The sequence below is a fragment of the Candoia aspera genome, chromosome 7 (genome assembly GCF_035149785.1).
Source record: "Candoia aspera isolate rCanAsp1 chromosome 7, rCanAsp1.hap2, whole genome shotgun sequence".
In the NCBI taxonomy this organism is placed as follows: Eukaryota; Metazoa; Chordata; class Lepidosauria; order Squamata; family Boidae; genus Candoia; species Candoia aspera.
Genome location: NC_086159.1, coordinates 20,504,774 through 20,529,515, shown reverse-complemented (window position 1 = coordinate 20,529,515; position 24,742 = coordinate 20,504,774). Strand labels below are relative to the sequence as shown.

Here is a 24,742-nt window from a genome sequence, read left to right as displayed (position 1 = left end):
AACTCTTAAGTGATTACAGCTTCTATTCTCCTTCTGGAGAAGCAGAGTTGCAAGAAGACATAGCAAGTGGCTTCCATATGTATGGTTTTTAACTGCTGATGTGCAAGGATTCTGACTGTATTTTTGGAGACCACCTTCTCTTGTTATACTAAGCATATGGCAGCTAGCACGAGAGATTTGGCCCACCAGTTATAGTGGTATGAATGTCTGCCCCAATGAAGCTTGCATGCCATGAAAAATAAAAGCGGATGCACATTCTCAGGATCTTATAGAAATGAAGACGTTCTGTGCAGGAGAACATAGTTTGCAATGTGGGATATGATCATGACCCCACAGATTTTTAGTACTGTATATAAAAAGTAAATGGTATGATAAAATTTATTGAGCATTTAACTATAATCCCAGTAAGATGAGCATAATTTAATAGCACATTGTCCTATGGTAGGTGAGCATGGCTGTAATTTTCTATCTGCTGGAATAGCAATGTGCTGGGGAACTGTCCAGTGCTGAAGTATCACGATAACTTGAGCCTTCGCTGGTAATCTGCAATGAATTTCTTTATTGACTATACTGGAATTTCTAATTGCATACGATTATTTATTTATTTACCAGATTTCTCTGCCGCCCATCTTGTATACAACGACTCTGGGCGGCTTACAAATAATAAAATAACAGTCAGTAGAAACAGTACAATATAAAATCAATACAATATAAATATACATAAATACCAATAAAAATATAAAAATACCAGATATAAAATGTAAAATTCAAGATGGCAATAGGGTTTTGTACTTGGCATGTTCATAGTACCAGCCACCCCCAAGAATGGCTGTCCCCCCTCCTATCCCAAGCGAGGTGGCATAGCCATGTTTTCATCCACTTCTGGAAGGCTGGGAGAGTGGAGGCCTGTCTTACCTCCATGGGTAAGCTGTTCCACAGGGCGGGTGCCATGGCAGAGAAGGTTGATTATGTTAGGAATGAAATAAAAAGGGGGATTATATATAATGTTGAGAAGAATATGTAGAACAAGAACTAACATCTCTGGGAAAAAAGGCTAATTGAGAATTAATTGCTTAGCGTGAATATTTTAGAATCAGTATATTGCATTTCAATAGTATTATGTCTTTGAAACTTTGAAAATTTGAACATTGAAGTGTTGTATAGCCTCTGAAGACAGTTGAACAGTTTCTAATGGTGTTGTAGGCAGTAAGTTTGGGCAAGGGAGGTTTGTGAAAGACACAGCTGTATTGAAAATGCTCCCTATGGTTGCTGCCTTTTTCAGCAGTTAATGTAAACACCATTTAAAAAAAAAACTTATTTATTTCCTCATTTCAAAATGGACAAGGCCTTCATATGATGGGCTGCAATTGTACAATGAGATCATTTACTGATGCTACTTGTTGTGTGATTGGCTAATATAGAATACAAATTGCCAAGAGTATCAATAGCAATAAATCCAGCAGCCATGGTAGAAGTAGCAGTAGCTGGATAGATGACAGAGGGAGTGAGACATGGATGAAAAACCACATTTTTCCAACCTGTAGACAACAACCATGTGAGATAGTTTGGATTTGCTCAAATCACTCAGTAAGGTTTATGGTCAAGTGGGGACGTTAGCCCAGATCTCCCCAGTCCTGGTCCTATGCTTTAACAAACACACTTCACTGACTTCCTTGAAATAAGAATTTTTAAAAAATTCATTAATGCTCTTGAGGCATGTTCATGATGTGAAGATCTACAATTAAGAAGAGAAAAAATTTACAATAGAAGAGAATATCTGTAGCTCAGGGTTGAACTGTGGACTCCTTGGTGGTCTCTGAGCTTGGTTGTTGCTTGCAGATGTTTCATTACCTGACTAGGTAGCATCATCAGTGCTAGTGAGTGTGGAGTTTGTTCCTGGTTTATATACAGTAGCTTGGCCTGCCAGTGTTGGTGGGGATCTGGTTTTCCCTTTGGTAGTTCTAGAAGGTACTTCTCGAAGATAGTTCTCCAAGGTAGTTCTAGTTAGGCAATGAAATGTCTGCAAGCAAACAACCAAGCTCAGACAGCACCAAGGACTTCATAGAAAAAACTTACTATTTCCTTAGAAATATAGATGGTAAGATAGAAAGTAACTGATGGGCTTGTGCTTGATTCATAAGAATCACCAGCATCTATGAGAAAGGAAAACAGAAAGTGGACAATTTTGCAATTTCAATTACCAAATTCTTTCTCTCACAGGCACTCTTCTATTTTAAGAAGATAGGCTCCTTTAACTATATTAAAAGAAAAAAAACATTCCCCCAAAAACCAAACTTATAAACCATATATAATAAATGTGGATTTTCTGGCAGATTGTTCACTTTGATCAAAAGGAAAAAAAAATAAAAAATGTTGCTAATAAACACATATATTTGTTTCAGCCCCTTGATTGAGATGCCTGATTTAAGTTTATATCTAGTGCTGAATAACTGTTGAGTGAGTCTCTCATTTGAGCTTCTCCTGTGCATAGGCATAATAATATCTTTATTAAAGCAGCTGAATTTGCAGATGTTAGGCTTTGCTCAGAGTTAAGGCACAAATACTGACAAACTACTACTGCTAAGCAGAGAAATACTGTTGATTTGGTGGGGTGGGGTATCACTTCTTGCTCAGTTTGATGGAGGAGAATTTGCTTTAAAAATCATTTCAGAAGAGAAGTTAATTTTAGAGACATTCTCATGGGCAGAGTGAGATGTTCTTGCCCATATTTAGTGGGATGTGTCTTTCAATGTAGAGCAGTATGCACTCTCCTGAGATTCCTAAACTTTCATTAACTCTCCAGGGAGGATGTCAGGAGGAAACCCTTCCTTTGAGGCCTTTTCAAGAGTGGCATATCTTTCATTGCTAAAGGGGAATCTCACCACTGAGAAATTGCTGGAGAGAAATTTCTCTGTCCACAAATCTGGAGACATTTGAAAGGCCATTTGTGCTCAGCAATAAAAATAATAGTGTACATTCAAAAAGTTTGTTCAAGCATCCCATTTGACAATGAATATAAGTCTGCTGCATGTTTAAAGTAGCCCCTCCTTTCTTTTTGAAGAAGGGAAAGGAAAAAATATCAGGGTCAGAAATATCGTTGTGAGCCATCAGTGCAGCAGAAACACAATGAAAGAATGATCTTGGGGCTGATATGGATGCCAGGAGTGGTTGTAAGTGTCGGTGGGGAAAAAACAGATTTTTAAAATTTTTCTTTCAGCTTTCGCCATCATGTTCAGCCTTAGCTTAGCAGCTTTCAGATATACTGGACTCCAGAGAACCAGCAAAGTTGGAAAAGTCTGCATTAGGTATTCCCCATGACCGTTTTCTCTCTGCTGTTGCTTTGTTACAGCTGTTTCCAGCTTTCTGTTTCTAAGCTTTGGGGAACTGGGAAGTAGCACTAATTCCTTTGGGGGTATGTTCTTTTTTTAATGGATGCTTTTTAAGAATTGGGTGATTTTGCTAGATTAATATGTTCTCATCAGAATTTCTATCAAAAGTGCTGCTAAGGAAGGGGTTATCAGAGTTATACCAGAAATTCCTGGGGTCTTCACCTGGCATTGTGGTTCTTTCATATAGCATATTTTTAAATTGTACATCTAAAACTTGATAAAATGGTTAACATTGTATAGCACTTTCAAGAACTTAGATCACTTCAAATGTGCATACTCTGTTTGCAGATAATCCATAGGATAATCCACGGACACTGGGTAGTGATCAAGTACAATTTGTGAAACCCCCTTTCTGAGGCTTCTAAACTCCCCCCCAGGCCTAGCCCCAGAATTTATTGACATTGTTGTAAACAATGGCATTGGTTTTGGTATTCTGCAGTGCTAGAATCCTGAGGATGGTTTCCAGATCCCTCCCTTCTTTTAAGTCTGTTCTCAGCAACCGTAGTGCTCTTTCATGTTTTCTAGATTTTTTAAAAAATAAAAACAAAAATGCCTGTGATGCCCTGATCAGAATTTAAGCCACCCTGTATGGACTGGGGGAAATGAATTTATTCTGAAAAGAAAGCCATCATGAGGGTGGATGTGAAAAGCTAAGCAGAAGCGCTGAAGAAGCACCACTTTGCAGCTCCACTTTAATTTCATTGAGTCAAATGGTTGTTTAATCATAAGCTGATAATTACACCAGATTTAGACTCTTATATGAAACTGTGATTAAGAGAACAATGTTACAATAAGGCTTAGTTATGGACTGATAAAGAAGAGAGATCTCCAACTTAGTGGTGATCCTTTCTTCCAATTTGGCAACATCATTTTGAGTGGTTGGATGTTGGGGCACCTGGCCTCCAGCTGCTGAATGCCAAGTCTGTCTGTAATTCATAACTTGCTGGTGGACAAGCTGGCAGATCTGGTGAGTATTACTGAAACTTGGCTGAGTGAGCTCAGAGATGTTGCCCTTTCAGAAATTTGTCCAGCTGGGTTTCAGGTCTGCATCAGCCTTGATTCTAGGGCCAGGGTGGTGGTGGGACAGTGATCTATTGTGCATTCTTGTTTGTAACCACGCTCTCCATTTGTGAAGTGATAGGGTGTGAGTGAGTGTCTATGGGTGTGAGGTTGGGCCATAGAGACACATTAGGGATCATTTTAGTATACTGGCAGCTGTGAGGATTCTGGTACTGGTATTGTGAGCCATTAGGGTTCTCCTTGGGCTCCTTGACTTGGTCACCAGTCTGGTGCTAGAACCCCCCTCCCCCCAATCTAATGGTGTTGGGAGACTCCAACGTCCCTGTGGTTGGGACAAAGTCTAGTAGAGCCCAGGAGTTCATGGGCTCCACAGCAGCCATGGGCTTGGCCTGGGTGATCTCAGCATGTTAGGTCACATGTTAGGCCTTGTCTTCAGTTTGGAGCTCTTGTTGAATGACCTGGATATAGAGGGTATTACCATTCTTCTTTTGTCACAGTCAGATCAATTCCTGATCTAGATGAGATTGATGGCCCCCCATTGCCTCTCCAGGGCCAGATCCATTCATCTGGTCTATGCCAGATGCCTCGTGGATCCAGTGAGCTTCCGATGGGTGCTTCGGGAATTCCCTGAAAATCTCTTGGGTGAATCTGTCAAGAATTTGTTTTGCCAGTGGCAGGAGGTGTCATCTTGGGGTCTGAAAGAAATTGCCCCTTAGCGGCTTCGGTTGGCTGATCTTGCTTCTCTTTTTGCCACACTGGTGACTTTAGATGGTACCGCTGCCCTTGAAGGAGCAGATTCATGACTTGGAAGTCCTCTTGGACTTATGGGCTTTGGATGAATCAGCAAGTGGAGGCTGTGGTTAGAGGGGCATTTGCCCTGCTTTGGTTGTTGTACCACTTGCAGCCTTATCTAGGATGAGAGGACCAGGCTACAGTGACTCATGTTCTCATCACCATCCACTTAGATTACTGCACCCTGCTGTGCCTGGGGCTGCTTTTAAAAGCTATCCAGAAGCTTCAGCTGGTGCAAAATACAATAGCCCAGATGCTTGCTGGAAGTTGCCACTGGGAGCATGTGACACATTGCTGGACCTGCATTGGTTGCCCATCAGCTTCTAAGCGTAATTTATTGTTTTTTTAATCCTTTTATTTAATCTTTTGAAAGAATATAGGTTAAAAGAATATAAGAGAAATATAAAACATAAAATATAAAAATAGGAAATATGGTACAGATAATAAAGTACTGGTGGAAAAACAAAGGATCTAAGGTATCGAAACAACTAATATTCCATGAGTTTTTGCACTAGAAGAGTATTGGCAAGCCTTCATTTTATCACTAGCCCCTTCTCTGTTTGCTGGGCAGGAAGCAGTAGGTTTGTCCTGGCCACTTAACCCAGTTTAGTGTGTTGTGGAGACATCTATGAGTCACTATACTAGGCTCTTAGAGGATCGGGTATACAAAACTAATCAATTGTTTGGGTTTGGGAGTTCTGACAAACACAACTGACTGAGTGGGTGCTTTAACCCTGTGTCTGATTGGATTTGTTTAAGGCTGAATTTAACCCTCTGGAGGTTAATTGACTGGGTAAAATTGACCTCTTTTTTAGTGTTCTCAAAGCACATTAATTGCTTTGTTGGCCCAGTTAATCATGTTGTGGACACACAGATAGTGATCCTCTGTTGATCATTTAATTTCCATCTCCAAACAAGCAGAAGACAACCTTTTAAACAGTGAGATGAGGGAAGGGAATAAAAGCCATTAGTTGTAACTCCTCCATGTTAGTGTCTTTTGCCTGGTGGAGGCTAACAGTCAGGTGAAACTTATGCCTCATTTATGTGTTTCTTTTGCATGTCAGTTCCTTTGGCTATGGAAGAGAAATGAAATTTTCCAGTGAAAATTAATTGTTTGGGTGCCTTCTGAGCCATTATGTGGCTGTCTGCATCTGAGGTAGCTTTAATCATTTAAACCCCATGTGAAAATTCAATGCTCTCTTGGAGGCTCATCACATTTTGCCATTATATTGTTTGCTTGATGTTGGCTTAGCTCAGTGTGTGAACCCAGCCATTGTAATTTGTAAACTTCAGTTCATGGCTTTGATCTTATGTGAATGCAGTAACATGGAAGTTTCTCAATAAACCATGATTAAGGAAATGATAATTTAGCTCCCTTATGGATTGAAATGGATAGTGTTAATAGTGTGTTTGCATCTGGATAGGGAATGAAATCAAGGTTGGGAAGTCAAAGTGCAAAAATTAATATCTGGGGGCACAATGTTAAACTATAATCCCAAGTGTAAGGAAGAGATCTTCCCTCTTCTCAGAATGTCTTGGGCTGCTTAACTGTATAAAAATTTAACTCTCTGGATAGTACAGAAATAGGTTAGTCTAAGTAGAAGTTTCAATGCATAATGTGGAGAATAAGCAATTGGATTAAATATTGAGTGGAATTTGGTAGAGCTCATGCTACTTTTGAAAGGCTTGTATCCTAAGAAAGAAAACACATGAAAATTTGTTTGAATGTAAGGGTCATCCTTAATGTTAAAGCAAGAGTTGGCCATAATTCTCATGGCTCTCAGCTTAAGTTTTAAAAGCCCTGTAGAAGAAATCAGTTCAGGCTTTGAGTCAGAAAGATCTGCCTCTCCCTGGCAGCCCACTGAATAGGGAGGAAGAATGAGGGATTCAGGAATGAGAGAGGGAGGGAGGGAGGGAGGTGTCAGAAGAAGAAAGAGATAGGGATGAGGAAGGAGGGAGGCCTTGCTCTTCACAGAATTTGTTTTATGATTACTTGCTACAGGGATGCAATGATATATCTATATATCTATATGTCTATCCATCCATCTTAACAGAACATTTGCCCATGTCATCAATCAGATCTGAACCTAGTCATCCATCTGATTCCCATACAGAGCTGTATGACCAGTCAATGTAAGGAGGACCCAGTTTTTGCTTGACCCAACTCATCAGCTAAGAATTAGGTAGACTGGAGCTTCTTCAAAACTGAGCAATGTGAATAAGGAAGCAGATCCTGGGAAAAAGAAACAAGGACTGGGAATGATTATGCCTGATGATAGGATAATGCTGTGGCATTCTGGGGGCATGCTTTCCGCTATTTGCTAACTCAGTTAATTATTGAGGGAGCTTGGGAACAATACAAAAATAACGCTCATTAGTAGGATTTATTTATTTATTTGCTCCAGTTTATATGCTGCTTCGATTCAGGAGACACTGGGTGATTTACCAAACCAATACAAATTATGGTTAAAAACAATAGAAAAGCCACAAAAAGTAGGTATGTTCCACGTTGGAAAAGTGTTGGAGACATATTCTAGCAATCTTCTGGCTATCAGCAGCATTAGTAAAGGCAGGGGATGTTACACATATCTTGTGATATGATATTTTTCAAATCCTTTCTCTGTTCAGAAGGAGGAGTAATGAAGAAAATCATGTTATTTCTTTGGCCCTGAAGACTGGGAATTATGGGTGTTGATCCAAAACATCTGGATGACATCAAGGTCCTGAAGTTGCCAAGGGAGCAACTGATATGATTGGAGAGTGAGGGAGGAAGGGGCAGAATTTTCTACCTCCATAATAGAAAAAGCATGAGAAACCACTAATTATAGTCAACTAATTCACATGTTTCACACCAATGCACTAAATGGAGCAAATTTATCATTTGGATCACATTGTTCTCTGAAATTTGCAGTATGGTTCTTAGCTTTAACTGTGTGCACAAAAAAGCTCATTTTAGGAGACAGTGCTATCGGAGTATGCATTATAAAAATAAAATGCATCCAAAATGTTTTAGCAAAGTTTGTATAATTTAAACTCAAATGTTGAATTCAAAAACATAATAGAGATTATGTTATAATACAGACTCAGCAGTGTCTGCAGGAGGCGAGGCAAAGGGACACAGTTGGCAAGATGGTGGGTGGAGTGTTGCAATAGAAGCCCTGCCCCTTTTGTACATGCGCTGACATTGCATCCATGTTCAAAGGAGGTGGGGCTTGCCTCCATGTCTCATCCTGCTGATTTTGACCTCCTCCCCAAGAATCTGCTGGTGGTTTGTCACAAATAAACTAATGCTAATTTCTTTTACAAAGGAAGCAGCCAGGGAGTAGGGGGACAGATTCAGATCCTGATGCCTTGCTAATATTGTCATTGGCAATACGACAATGCCTTAAGATAATTTGCAGGGACGGAGGATTTGTGGGGGAACTTAAGGTGTGGTTGATTTTTTTTCTTCCAGTCTGATTTGCTGAATCCAATCTGAATCCAAAGAATAACAGATTTAATACATTTGCCAGTGAGATCTGGGCCTGAACCTTGCTGAGTGAGTGATTCTAATTGATCCTTAAAGGCAATCCTTGTAACTGACTATTTAAGAAGTAGAATGCCTGTTGCAGCTTGTATATTGCAGTTGGCCACACAAAGAAGTGAAACAAAGCTATAAGAAACAAAGCAGTGGAGTTCACAATACAAGATATTCTCATATACCTTCAAAAGAAGCTGCAGAATGAGATTTGTTCATATTATAATATTTATTAAATCAGCTCAAAAAAGCGTATTTGTAAAAATCAAAGCTAGAACAAGGAACTGCAGTGGAATTAGTTATTGGTGCCATGAGTAGCTCCATCTAAACACATGAATAATAATTTACTGTGTCCCAATATGAATCTTTATACACTATAAATAATTACTTTCTCTTCTACTGTATTATGCTGGGGAGTTAAGGAACAGAAGGAGAGCAGAAGAAAAATCACAGGCATTTTTTTTAAACAGCAGGCATAAGGCTTTGAGTTTCATAGAACGTTATAGTTGGAAGTTACTTTAGATATCATCTAGTCTTCCAACTTGTGTCCTCCAGATGTGTTGTATTATACAGTAGCTCCTGGAAATCCCAGTCAGTATGGCAAGCAACTATGCTGCTTTGAAGCCCTGTGAGCTTTAGTCCCAGCACATCTGGAGTACCATGGGACTGGGGAAAGCTATTCTAGTCCAAACATAGCTCAGTGTAGGATATCATAGTGTAGGATATCATACATCAATTAAGTAACTGGCTAAAATCACGAGATCCCAACAATATAGACAAGTAAACAATACTCTCCTGACAGATGGGCATTCAGCCTCCATTTAACTACTTCTAATGAAGGAGACCCTAACATTTTCTGATTTGTCCCACTATCCTCTGGCTCTTAATATGAGATAATTTCTTCTAACATTTGTCTAAAATCTGTTTTCCTGCAGTTTCCATTTGTTGGCTCATTTTTTCTGGTCAATACGTGTACATGCATAATAAAGGTCTAATGCAAAAACAGTGGGCATCTTGGACGGCTGCCTATTGAATGCTTAATCTTTTCAGGTGCCCCGTTATGCTATCCAGTTATGGTATGTGATAAAACAGACCATCACTGAGTCCCCTTGATTTAAGCAAAGGGTGGCCAGGATCTTGTTTGATAAAGCAAAGAACCTACATGAAGATGATGGTGGATTCTTTCTGTAAAAATGAACAAGGCTAATCCTATCTTCTTTTCTTTCCACAGAGGAAAGTTGTAATTTGTATTCTTTTCACCCTCTTCCCACACTTTAGGAGACGGTTGACCTTAATTGTAATTTTGTTGGAAGGATAGTTATTAAATGCGTAAAGAATAAACACATTAATGAAATGTACTTGAGTATCTGTTCTAGCCTCATCTATTTGTCCTCCTGACCCAACTTTTTGGATTGAGCCCAACATATTCCTCAAAACCAAGTGTGCCTCTTGTTCCCCTAAAACTTGCACATCCTTGGCATAAAAGATGTCAGTATGTTCTGGAGTGTGGGGGGAAGAGGAAAGATCACAGTGGTGATCCATTTTAAGTACAGTTCTTAGTTGTAAACTTTCGTTCTGGATGTGCATTTGGTGCCCAGATGGTGAAGGCACACAACAGAGCCCACCATGCTGTCAGGGCAGACGGGTGCCTATGTAAATATTTTGCTTTTTCCCCTATAATATTTGGCTTTGTCTAATCTAATTGCTGTCAAAGGCAGAATGTTAGGAGCATGCAAGAAAAGCAAACAATGACACCTCTGGTAACTTGGGAAGTTGTGAACCCGCCTATGTTATAGTAACTAGTAATTTGGTTACAAAATACTTTACTCAACCTCTGATATTTCTGGTGTATTCATGCCAAGTGCTGTTTCAGGACCTAACTGTGCTCTAAAGCTCATTGGATAAAGACAAATGGTGAAAAATAAAATCTAATCCTGATAAATCAAATATCATATGCCAAGATCATTTACAGAATCATGTTCAGATAATTCAGGGAATGCACCTTGGTACCTGCATGCATTCATCAGATGTCATGTCTAACCTGTAGATTAGATTCTTGAAATCTAAAAGGAAAGCTGGCATGTTGTCAAACAAAGCACCAGTGTTCAGCATCAATTGCACATCTCCATCAAATTACTGAAATTAAGTTTAAGTTTAAATTATTGTTATACTTAGTGTGGACGTATTAATTCTGTAATTTCTTATTGAACTGTGGATGCTTTAATTGTTGGTTTGTAAACCCCTAGAACTCTTGGCAGATTCAGCAGTATTCAAGTGCAGTAAACAAGCAAATAAACACAGTTTGCCAAAAAAATTACCCTAGATCTCATATTGTCCCCATGGATATTCTTATCTAGGAAATAAAAATGATGGGTGACTGTAATACAGTGTTTTGGTTGAAAGTATGCCCAATTATTGGGGCTATTGTATCTGGGTTGCAGAACTACAGAGCATCATAAAATAGCAGCAAAGAGATACATAAATGCTTACTCTTTGCTGAGTTGCTAGTGGCTGCCTGGATTTCTCCAGCCCAAATGTGGAAGCCCTACCAATTATACTAGAGAGAGATGGGGAAAGTGAGTAAGTTGGGGTAATAAAAAGTATCTTGAAAGGGTGGGGGGTTGGGCTTAGGATAATCTGTTTTCTTGTTAAGGGATATTTCATAGGTCATATCTGGGCTGCAGAAGATCACTAGATGAAAGCAAACAGTGTTTTCTTTATCCCTTTGCTGCCACCCTAGTTAAGTCATCCATGGTTTTGTAGCTCAGATATGATGGTGGTAATATTTCATGATTTGCTGGGCCTACCCTGGCAAACATTTTGTGAAAAGGGAGCCCTGCCCATGTGGCAGCCATGGAAGGACCTCATTGCCCAATTTCAAAATTTGAGATGTAGCCATTGGCCCTTGAGTTCTGCAATAGTAGTTTGGTTCTATTCTGCACTGGTAAGGCTGAAAGTGCAGTACTATATTCAGTTCTGGGTCTTTTAGAGAGATCACTGAGAATCTAGAGTACATTTAGAGAAAAAATCTCAGGAGGAAAAGCTGGAAGTGGGGTTATGTTTACCTGGGACAGAAGAAGGTTAAGGAGAAATAGCAGATGAGAAGATTGGCTGCTCCAGAGGCAAGGAGTATAGTTCCGGGGTGGAAACTGCAGTACACTGTATAGTGTATAGCTAAACATGAGGGTGATTTGGTAATCATTAGCAAAAGCTACTGTTTCTCAGGCTCAGTCCTGTCTATGCAACATGAGGAGACAATGAAAATCTATTTAGGGATGTAAGTTGATTAAGAAACATTGATTTATTAATCATAAGGATGATTCTGATTTGAGTATAAATAGATCTAGGAATTTACATTTTCATTTACTTATGAATTCATTTAATTTGCCTGTGGATAAAAATTGCACTACTAAGGCAAGAAGCTACATTTTCATGACATCAAAAACCTTCTGGCTGAGGCATCTGCCTTATTTTACCCATTTTGTCCTTTCATTGCCATCAAGATCATTGTGGGTGTTCTGTGGTTTGGGAAGCACCGTTTCCTGACTGTTTAATAGGCTTGTTTGTTAATACTAATACTAGGCACAAATTTCTCCATCAAGGGAGAAATTGGGTGGATGATGTCTCCAAATTTCTCCAAGGGAAGGATAAATTCTACAAAACTTTGTCAAGGGCATATTCCCCCTTAATGGTGATGGTAGGATTGCCAGTGAAAGAGCCCAACGGGAAAAATTCTCTTATGATGTCTTACTTGGGATTGATCTTGTATGGAGGTTCTAGCAGAGGAGCTCAGCTATAGTATACCTTTCCCTGAAGAACAGTCTATCCTTCTAGCTTGAATAGTCATCCTCTTCCACTAAGCATGCAGCTGCAGGAGGAACACATCTAAGGGAGGAAGGGGGCACCCTCCTATCCAGCCAGATGAGCTGAACCAACTCTGACAATTGATGGGGTGATAGCTTGGGGACCAAATCAAAATATGAGGCTGTAGAAGATTGTGTAGTGACAGACAGAATATTCAGACACATCCCTTGGCCACTTTGTATCTAAATAAGCTGTTTACAATATCCTTAATGATGTTTCATACTGATTTGCTGTAACGCTCCATTTAACAAAGAAAATTATTGTCACATCAATAATGTTATGTTTCCCATATTTTTCCTTTGCAGGAGCCATTGACCAATGTTCATACATCAAGTACCACTACTCCTCAGCAACAATTCCCAAGAATCTAACCTACAACATTACTAAGACCATCCGTCAAGATGAATGGCATGCTTTACGTAAGTCTCTTGCCTCTTTCCTTCTCCTCCTAGTATGGGATGGTGATTTCAAATTGTGTGGGTTGGAAAAGGAAGGTAAACCACATTTCCTGTTGCTCTGAACAGCTCTGCTGATTTCACGCCTGTGCTAGAAACACTGCACTGGCAACCAAGTATAACATGTCTGGTCCTACTGAGTTATAAGTGTCATGATATTTCTGGTTCTGTCAAACCTTTAGCATGTTCACTGTTTTGTGTTTGTGATGGTATGGTAAATTTTGCAACCGAATTCCTCTCTTAATGCATAAGAGGGAACCTTCAGACTTAGCTATGCAGCCTTTAATTTGTTGAAGTTACCGTGGGCAAACTCATTTTTGGTATGAAGACATGATCTTCCAAATAGTTTGATTCATAGATAGATAACATGTGAATGGCCCTTTGATGTCTTGTTGCTCAGCAGAAATTGTAGAGTTGCATGGATTGAAGAAATAGTTCCATCTTTCTCCCTGTTTCTTTTTCTGGTAGATACTGTAGAAGGGTTTCAATCAGAACTTGTGTTTGGGTATGGTTGTTCTTGTCTAGGCAGGTTTATAATTGACCTCAGGTGTAAGAGCATCACCTTGACTTCTCTAGCTGGTGCTCATGAAGTTCTTTCTTCTGTCATCTGAAACCTTGCCCAGTCGCCCCCACACTCAGCCCAGCTTTCCCATTCTTTTTGCCATGGGCAATGCACAGAAGGCTACCAGGAGTCTGGCTGATCTTCACTATAGCCAGTGGACATTGAACAGTCTCTGAAGCAACCATAACTGATAGGGAAACAGTTGCCTTAAGGCATATGGCTGACACTGGACATCTTTTTTTTCCCTGTGTGGGGAAAGAAAGAAAGAAAGTATACGTATATTTGGAGGCAAGATACCCATTTTCTCACATCTCTATGGTGGCAAAGCCATAAAAGGCTCTTCCCATTTCTGTGTGTAATATTGGATTTCTTTGGTCTTTAAACACAGACTTTTAAAAGAGGGTTACTGATAGGGTTTCTTAATTAAATTTGAATGAAGTTAAGGAACACCAAATGGCCTTGGAGAAGCAGAAAGTCATAGGGAAAGATACATACATAAAAGCTAGAGGTACTGTTTACAGCAGCCTTCCCCAAGCTGGGTACCCTCCAGATGTGTGGACTTTTACTTCCAGAATTTTCAGCTGGCTGGGGAATTTTGGGGGTTGACTTCAAGATATACGGAAGGTACCCAGGCTGGAGAATATTGGCCTACAGTTTGTTGAGGAAATGGGTATATTATGTATTTTCATCTGCTGTTCTTTTTTAAAGGAAGAGAATAGAACATGGGGATGGTTTTCAGGTGAAATACCTTAGTTGGGTAGTTGGATACCTTTGTGATGAACAAGGGCTCCAATTATATTTTGGGGAGTCTGGAAATTCATGTTGAAAGGCCTCAAAGTCTACTTTTACTCCTAAGCTAATGTTTTCCCACTTCTATGCTAGAAAGTCTCCCCCATTCTAAGCAGTACTTTTCTCCAATAAATAGTTGATAGCACACTTAGTTTCTTTTTCTTTTGTAGGTGCTATTGTCAGAGTAGGCTAGGAAGAGGTTGGCCCAGGAGATCAGAAAAATCACACACCAGGCATTTCTATAAAAATTTATTTACAGAAAGCACAAAAACATATTTACAGGCTTGTGCATGCACACACGCTCTCAGAGAGGAGCGAGCTGCTTACTTGGCTGCAAGGCTAAAAACTAAACAAAAGTCCTGCAAGCTGCCTTTCCCTCAGGCAATGCAACTATTAACACCTAAACTGAGGACAATTAAATTCGACCTCTTCACCCAGCTGATGCTTAAGGAAGTACTTAATTACCATGGTAGCCAAGAGCAGAAAAAAATGCCAACAGCTATGAATGCTATGTACAGCTATCCCTGAGTGCTTATGTTATATTAAAATAGCAGAGTATTTCTGTTGCTTCCAAGATGATCCTTAGATGTAGATATGGACCATGAAATAGGGCTGATTCTGATTCTTTTAATTTAAATTAAATTTTAGGTGAGTTTGTGAACATCATACTCAATCGCTACGATCTCATGAACACAGCTGTACTTCCCCTCCAGGGTGAATGGGCAGTTATGTGGCAGCCATTTTTTAGCCCTCCCTTCTCTGCAAAGGGGGCTGGAAGGCTGTCACTCCCCTCCTCACTCTGGGCCTTTCCCCCTACTCTGTGGAAGTCTCAGAACCCTCTTCCTTTTGCCTCTTTCCCCCCTCACCCATGTGCCTGCAGGGTGAAAATTCCCCATATGACGGTCCCTAGAAAGGCCCTGTTTTCACCTGGACTCTTTAGAACTATGCCTCATTCTTGGGAGTGAAGAGAATCTTCAAAGCCCCAAGTAACTCCCTAGTTTGCACAATATGCAGGAGTTAATAGACCAAGGGGAGTTAGTTTAGTCCCACATAGCACATGTCTGTTGGGAGCTAAATTTGTCTCTCATGGATTAGAGGCCATTTGTGTGGTTAGAGAGTTCGCAAAGCACATTTATCCCTCCCTGTGACCTAGTGAAGCATAAGAAAACAGGACAGTATCTCCTTTTTTAAAAAGGCTTTCTTTCCTAGTCAAGTTCTGGAAGCATCAGAAGAAGATTCACTATTCCCTTCACCTGTTAAAATGGGCAAATGAAGGGCTGTGTTGGGTCTAGACAGGTGAGTACTCCCTGCCTGGTACTTGCTTGGCATCCATGTGAAGGTACACTTACAGATAGAATCATAGGACTGGAAGGGAGCTTGGAGTTCTTAGTCCACCCTCTTCCAAGGGCAGGAACCCTCATACCATCCCATGTACTCATAAAGACTTCCCATGGTATGGAGGAGATTTATGTGCATATATCAGTGTACCTCTAGGGTAAAGAGAATGAGATTGTTTTCATCCATGTCAGTTTCTTGTATGTTCATTTATAATTCACTTCCATCCCTTTTCCACATGAATCTATTTTTTTCCTTATTTTAATATGCATTAAATTAAAAAACAATGCATAATTTACCCTAGATAACACATTTCAGTGCATTTTATCCAAAGAAACAAACATCTTTGTGTGCAATTTTATGCAAACATCACATATAACTTGAGCCAAGAGCTGAGTCACAACATTTGGAGAGATGTTAAAATGAAAAGTTAATTATATTCCTACCCATATAATAGTCTAGGAAGAGCAAATTAAACTGGTTTGCTTAAAAATGCTCACTGGTTGAAATTCTAGAGCGTCCCTAGTCTAGGGCCATTCCACATGGCTGCCAAATTCATGGCTGAAGGATATGGGTGAAATGTGCTTTACCATGAATGAGGTTAACTGGTGTATCCCTACCATTCAACACACATGCAAATGTTGCATTAATCCCTGTTCAGTGGTTGGCCAAGGGAGTTGAGCAATGAATTTCTTCTTATATTACCCTGATTTCTATTATTTGAAGTATGGGGTGACCCAGGAAAGCTACCAGTATAAGAAAAGGGCAGAGGACAAATATAACTGATGTGGGGGTATAGGTACTTTTGGTTGATAGTTGACTAAAAGGATAATTGTAAAGCATATAAATGAGTAAATGGTATGTAATTGGTAATGCAAATAAAATATTTAATGAGATTATATATAATTGCAAATGCAAGTTTAATTCATATTTTGCATTGCAAATAGGGTTCCTCACCGAACAGTTCACAAATAGGTTTGATGCACATCATTGATTTACTGTTTGCAATCCATTTGTTCTCAGTTCTGTCAGCTAGACCACCCTGAAAAGAAGCAAAGTTAAAATGCAGCTAAAACTTGAGATATGCAAAAGCTGACACACTGCCTGCTTTCTCACATTTCAATTCATGGAAAAATTGTGATAAAGTAACCCTCCCAATACCTTCAAGTATTGTATCAGTGTCATTTATTTTTTCATAGTGCCTGGATGATCTTTTACTCTGGCTGGGGATTCTATGTTATCCTGTTTTGCTAGTATATAATCTAATCCTATATATTAAATTCTAAATTCCATTCTGTAGGGCTTGCTCCCAAGTAGGTGTAGTTAGAAATGCAGGTATGAATTGTGGCCTTGAACAAATCCTTGGTGTTCAACTTACTCCCTTGTGAGCGTGCTTAGACTGTTATCCAGTGAATAAACATGTTAAGAATTTTGCTTCATGATTTCTTCACTTTGAGGACCAGAAATGGAATGGGTGAAGTTCTTGCCTTTAGTAATGAAAAATATCGCTTGCTTTATTGATCAGTATAAATGTATTTATAAATCTGGGTATGTACAGTATACATTGTTGGAGTTTCAGTACAATTACTGACATTATTGGTGCCAACAATTATTCTTGCTTTCACTACTGGGCTTTATGAATAACTGATTGTCAAGAACTGAGTAAACTGTTAGCAGCATATTCTACTATGTGCATGTTTGCACACCTTTGGCCAAAGACATCCTTCCCCAACTGTATGCCTTTTAAATCTGTTGGACCAAAGCTCCCACCATTCCTTGCCACTATTAGGAAAAATAACCAGTCAGTAGATGCAAAACTAATTCAAATGGTAGAATGCAATATGAAAAAGCTACTATGTGATGGTATGCCAATCCATCTAAGCCACATACAATTCTACTACTTTTAAACACTTTTGACATACGGGAGGATTTCAAAGCACAACTTCTCTCCATGCCAGAACAGCTTCTATTGGAAACTGGGATGATTCTGGTACAAAAAAAGGTCCCACAGGTTGAGAGTTTCCCATTATTCTAGGGATCTGGGAAAGAGGTCAAAGTATCAATTTATTGGAAAGTGTTGAAATGTACAGTACATTAATTTTCCTTTGGTCCAGAGACATAGCCATGGGTATCCATGGGAGGAGCATGTCATGATATCATGATGTGAATTATATAACTGTTAGTGGTGTATGACACAAATGACTTAGTTTGTGTCATTTGTGTGATCATGTCATGATGCATGAAAGGTCATTGTGGCTTAGATGCCTGCATCAGAGTTTCTCTGCATCACAATCCTGATTGTTTTCTTCCTATAGCAAGTGAGAGAGAGATTGCTTCAGCCAGAGCTAGGAAGAAATAGATTGTTCCTATCACTTCTACAGTTGCAAGGGTTCAGGGTGCTGGGGGTCTGGGTTCCTTGGCAGGAGCACCTTTTTCCTAGCCACATGCAGATGGAGGGACTTTGATGAAGGGGTCAGGTCCGTATGGGTTTTATAAACAGACAGACAGCTCAGCAGCTGAAGACATAAATGAACTCCCTTCTTTCTATTTTTATTTAGAGTTTAGTCCATGACACTAATATAGTAACTTGCAAGGATAACAAAGGGGATTTTTGACTAATTATCCTCGAAAGGTGAGCTGTGGTTTATACATACAGTCAATGTAAGAATGTTTCCCCATGATCAAGTTATAGTACTGCCTACTCATCCTTGGATCAGCAAAAACTATACTGGCATGAAATTTGCTGTCCTTGTTGCTGACCCATCGCATGTTTGTGCCATGGTTAGGTACAAAGGCAAAACAGACCCTAAAGAAATTATTAGAAAAGAAGATGGTGCATTGCTTCTAAATACTTTCCTTGCCTTGTTGTTTATGAGGTTTGGTGATTGGGCACACCTATTTTGGAGAGCCAGTTTGGTGTCGTGGCTAGGGCACCAGGCTAGAAACCAGGAGACTGTGAGTTCTAGTCCTGCCCTGGGCACAAAGCCAGCTGAGGGACATTGGCTCAGTCCCTCTCTCTCAGCCCTAGGAAGGAGGCAATGGCAAACCACGTTGGCAAACCTTGCCAAGAAAACTGCAGGGGTTAGTCCAGGCAGTTTCCAGGAGTCAGCACTGACTTGAAGGCATGTATGCATGCATAAATAAATCCATCCACCCACCCATTATGTAAACCATTGTATGAGACTGCCCACAAGATGCTCTTGCTTCTTCATTTTATATATTTCTGCCGTTCTCATGATGAACTCCAGCAAGCACCATGTTGAATGCTCCTGGAAGTAGGCTTCTCGCTATTAGTTTCTCTTGGCAGCCTGTCTTAAGACGAAGATGGCTGTAGATTGCTCAGTCTCTCTTTCTCTCTGAGGAATTTAAATGACTCCCTAATCAGACAAAATTGGACATCAGAATGCATTGAGAATGGAGAAGGGAAATGACTGATATATTGGTTAATAAGCAATCATATTTAGCAAATGCAGCTGCTGGGAAATTCAGCAAGATAAGTATACCCTGAGGGTTGGTTTACAGGGATGGGGGCAGCTTTATGTATTTAGGATTTAACTAAGTTTCCAAGCAAATTACTTCATTGATTCCTAAGAAAAGTAATCTGCAATTTATGCTAAGTTGTTAATGGGGAGCAGGTCCCAGTTGTGTTGAAAAGGTCTGCAATATTGACAGACCATACCTTTTATCTCCCCCTTTTCTTCTGGTGTGTATAAGATCTGGTGCACAATCAGGGACCACATGTGGCCTGCTGGAACTTTAGATGTGGCCCGTTGAGCCTGCCCAGCTTGTAAAAGTCTCCTCTGTAAGTGTTATATTCTGTTATTAATGTGGGGAATAAGATGTGAACTCTGAAAAATGAAATACAAAGGAAGGGATGAGATGGAAATGTAAAGTGAACTTTATGATTACTGCAGTGAGATTATTAGATATGCACAGAGATGGAAAGATTTGACACTAGGGAGGAATGGTTGGTGAAATTGACAGATCTTGCTAAGATTGATAAACTAACTTCTTTGTTTAGAGAAAAGACACTATCTACATTTATTGGTGACTCTCATGGAATTTTTGCATAAAAATAAAAAACATGAACTTGTGATTTATGGTTTTGATGATTAGGCAGGATAGATTATAGAAAGAAGAGAATCATGATGTAACTTTAGAGAGAGAGGTTAAAATATAATTGTGCTTATAACTGCTGTGAAGAATATCGGAAGCCACTGCTTTGTATCATTTTTCTTTCTTTTCTGTTTTTCTTTATCTTTTTTTCTTTTCTTGCACTTTTTGCTTTCTCTTTCTCTTTTCTTCTCTACTTTATATTAGTCTGTATTGGTTTTTATCTTCTTTTTTAAAGTTTTAATAATTATATTATTATTTTTATTAATTATACATTATATTAAGTTAAAGTGAACTTAAAAAGAAATACGTTCCATATGTTTTGCATTTAACAGTCCTCCCTTAATAAATGCTGCTTCCCCACTACCACCACCCAGCAACAGAAAACGCCAGAGTCTGACTTACAGGCTTCTTGTTAACGCAGATCACCAAATAGTTCCTGCTTTGCCATGTGCAATCCCCAAAACTCAAAGCAGAGAGGAATAAATGTTTCCTTTTCCTTTTGTTGAAGATCTTTTTTCTGCCACTTTTCCCCCTGCACTTTACAAAATAAGACTGAATATTATCTGACAGAAGAGAAAATAATTCTGATTTGTTGATTTGAAGAAAAGAGAAAGTACCTTATAAAACATCAGGGAAGTTTTGTTGTCACTGAATTCTTTGGGTCTCCATATATTCCATCAGCGCCTGACGTACCTCGGTGTTTGGTTGAAAGTGATTTGTGTGTTCTCCTAAGTATTTCCTGGCTGTCAACCAGGGCTGGGTGTCTCATGTCACATACAATAGCCACATTTACCTGGAAAACCAGGTAGAGAGCAAGGAGGGCTGTGAGATCTGTGTGCCTCAACAGGCTGTATGTGCATGAGTGAGTGACCATAAGCCAAACCTGGGAGTGCATGTAACACTTCCAGGCATGGAACTACCTCTCGTGCTATAAAACTCTGTTCTCACTATACAATAATTCTACTGCAGACAGAGACATTCTTCTGCACTTTTTCCTATTGGTTTTTATTCAATCTGATGAACAATTTATTTTTGAAATTTATTTCAAGGGAAAATAGATTTTCATAGCATTACTGTCAGCCTCTTTCATCAGCTCACAATCAGGAAAGCAAGAAGCTCATGGACTCAGAGTAGACAGGTTTATTGCAAAGAAAAGGAGTTTGGTTACAGAATCTTGGAAATTGGATGTACATATCTTGGCCCTCGTTTATCCATGAATATATTAAGGTGTGGCCTCCCTGCTCCTCTTGATCTTCTTTCTGACTGGAGTCTTGGTTTAATAGGGAGGATGCAAATTGCTTATTCGATGCCACAAAAAGGTCCAGCTGTTCTTTTTCTGCAGTACTTTGGAAGTGTCCATTTTCATTCCCAGGCTCAGAAAATTCCATCACATTCTTGTGGGAGAGAGGTGGTGTTCTTGCACTTATTTAATAAGCAAGTGGCTAAGGGTTATATGTGAACATTCTGGCCTTCAATGCAGAATCATTTCTCCTGCAGGCTGCAGCTTCCTTGGTATCCACATTTCCATTAAATCTCAAGGAAAGACATCAGGAGGAACTCCTCCCATCGAGCTTTTTGAAGGAGGAGTCCTGCCCTCAATAAATCATGGGCGACTTTCTCCTTCTCCTTTAAGTATTTGGAGAAATCATCCACTGAATTTCTCTGTGACCAGATTGGAAGAAAAATTCAAAATGCCATTTGTACCCAGTTATGATTGATTCCTGGTATCTGAGCTTGCAATGCTTCATAGACCAGAAAGGGAGCAAAAAATTATCTCTTCTAGAACTTCCTGTTGCCATCTCAGCTTTTCCTGTCAAGGGCGAAGGATGAGCTGCTGTGTTTTATGTCCCATAATTCAAGGCACATGTTATATCTGGGCACAGAATGATTGTGGAATTGCTATGGAAACAGATCTTCCTTTCAGTTCATAGCTTGAATAGACATCATGTCACCCAGATTCCTTAAGAGAATGCAACCTTGAAATCCAAGGGTTGATGCTACTTGGAAACCACTGTGCATCTCTCTTGCTCTGCATTCATTTGGAAACATTTCTGGGTCTGCTTCAGTCCTTATTTACATACTATTTGATAGTATCATAGTGGGTACTGATGATAGACTGGAAACATGCACACAATATGTGCTATGGTAACCAAAAAGGCTGTTGTCTTTTGGCATGTTTATTGGCAAGCTGGCTGCTCCATGGCCTTGCCTTCTTAATGACATTATTAAGATCATCGATACAAAGGACTTGCTATCCAATCAAAAAGAAAAGGGGCAACCAGGGCCTGCAAGAGAGAGGAAAGATCTGGCTTCAGGACACAGTGCAGGAAGGTGCCTCTTCCTCTTTTACTGCCCAAGAATCAACAGACCTGGGAAGAAAGGAAAAAAATAGAGCTGGGAAAAGCATTGGCAGGGATGTTTCACTCTTGCTAATGCTTTGCGCAAAGTATTGAGGCCACTGCATTCCCCAGAAGGCTCAGCATGGCTGCTCCACGGCTTTCTCTGTTTGTCTCCGCTTCACCAGCAGTTGTGGCCGAAGTGTGCTCTGTGCAGCAGTGTCTGCAGGGGGTTCGGGTTGGTGGATCAAAACTAGCAGGGTGGTGGCCACATCAGTGCAATCCAACCCCTCTCCCTTTTGTACATGCTTCAATCTCCCATGCAGACACTGTATAAAGGGGCAGGGCTTCACTTGCACTGCTGTGACCATCATCTTGCCTGTTCTGACCCTCCCCTGCAGATGTTGCTGTTTCTGTGTGTGTGGTGTGTGCGTGTGTGCACATGCAGATCTTCTAGCAGAGCTCTTGAAGTAGGATTCCTGGGGATCTCAGTGATTTGAGGAGAGGTGGCAAAGTGGCAGTGTGCCTTATGAAACACCCCTTTAAATAGTTTGCACATCCCTTGCAGAAAAACCTTGTTCAGATTGCTGACGTAAGGAATTGCGGAGAAAAGGTCTCCTTTCTATGTGCAGAGCTCAACAAACCCATCATGTTCTTTGCAAAATCTTGTGAGCAGGACATAAGGCAGGATGGAAAATCCTGGTCCATGTACCATCAGTGAACTTGGCACCCGGTTTATGGGTTTCAGAGCATCCTAGAATAGATGCATCAAAATAATTTTTGGCATTTTTCCATTTTAAGAGTCTGGGGGTCAGATTGAAGGATGAATGACTTGCAAAGGCTTAAGGCACTGCACATTCTCCTAAAGCACCCAGAAAATCAGGCGTTTTTTTCCCTGAATTTCCCGTTCTGGCGATGTCATGATGTCACTAGCCACATCCCTTCAGTTCTTAGAAGCCAACCTATTGTATCTCTCTAGCTTCCAAGAATATTTTCACTCCTTTTCACTTTTCACATATGCTCGATGAAAGATATTCCTTTTCAGCCCCATTCATGGGAAGCTCAGATACCAGAAATCAGTTAGAATTGGGCACCAATGATATTTTGGAACCAAAGGAGACAAGATGCATTCTTGTAAATCTCCCTTTTATTTCCCTACCTGTGACACTTGTAGAGAAATAGTAGGAACGGTTCTAGGGTATACCATCACTCATCACTTTAAATCACTTTTTAAAAAGTGATCAAAATCCAGTTTCATTAATGTGTGTGGTACTCTCTATCTCTTGCTCACCTCTTGGACAAGGCGTGGAGCAAAAAATAGGTGTCCTTTTATCCTTCTTGACTAATCATGAGTAATGCATTTCACATTTTCTGGGTGATGGTAATGTAAGAGGGCAGTTACTGAGCTCTCAAAGGGTGGGCAGGCACTATGGTACCATACCACAGGAGTTCATCACAGCTTGAGAAAATAAAAATGGATGGATCCAGCACAGGAAGTACCAGTCAAATCTTTTTAAGGAGGATGTTCTTTCTACTGCAAAGGCCCTCTTCTTGTCTTATAACCCACTTCACCTCATCAGACAAAGGGACACCAAAGCTTAAGTTTAGAGAAGTAAATATATATGGGAGGAGATGCAACTAATTTGTTCTGGGTCAAAGGGTCTTTAAAATGGCATAACACTGTATCTGGAAAGTGAAACAATTCAAGGATCATGGCGATACCTCTTGAAATTCTGGTAATTTTGTATCATTTTCCAAATGGGGGAGAATCTTTACAGAATATTTTTTCTAATACTACTATTTCATCAAGCCTTTATTTCTATTCCACCACTCCATTACAAAACATTGCCCAAGGCAGTAATGCAATGTATGATGTTCAGCTAAAATTCTGTGATTCTTTCCACATCACTGTACCCAACAGTGTAAAAATTGATGGTTAAAGATTATGATATGGAACTTTCAAATGTTCTGCTAAAAAAATTGCTGTGATGCTATTTGATTCAATACAGCTCAAATAATATAAGAGTGGGAGACAGTTTACAATGACAATTTCAGACTCCTGAGATATATACTGAATGCATTTCTCCCTAAATGAAGATAGCCCACATTACTACAGCAAACTTAAACAGTTTTAATAGGCATTTCCAGGGAAAGAAGGCAGTATTAATAGGAGGTGATGAGGGAAGATTACAACAGCCTGACTCTTGAGGGTTTTAAAAGCTATCCCTGAATGTTTGGCTTGTTTTGTTTGGTTTTCTTTACCATACCGTCTTTTTAGCTTAAAAGTCTTTTTCCAGTACACAGGTGATACTTGCAAGCAAACTCTATTTTTTAAAAAATTGTGGTATGTAGAATGGGAAGGGGTACATGCACACACCTTTCTATATTTCAGTGGGTAGACTTCATTCTGCAAAATAGGATAAGGAAAGCCAGTCTGGTGTCGTGGTTAAGGCACCCAGCTAGAAACTGGGAGACTGTGAGTTCTAGTCCTGCCTTAGGCACGAAGCCAGCTGGGTAACCTTGGGCCAGTCACCCTCTCTCAGCCCTAGGAAGGAGGCAATGGCAAA

General features: G+C 39.9%; 1 protein-coding gene across 1 annotated transcript in view; it reads left to right on the top strand.

Moving 5' to 3' along the window:
• The window catches only part of TMEM178B (transmembrane protein 178B), a 278,440-nt gene that overhangs the window by 42,860 nt on the left and 210,838 nt on the right, over nucleotides 1-24,742 (top strand). Inside the window, exon 2 of the mRNA XM_063308293.1 lies at nucleotides 12,888-13,001. Coding sequence (XP_063164363.1) covers nucleotides 12,888-13,001 — 114 coding nt within the window. The remainder of the gene's footprint in view (nucleotides 1-12,887; nucleotides 13,002-24,742) is intronic.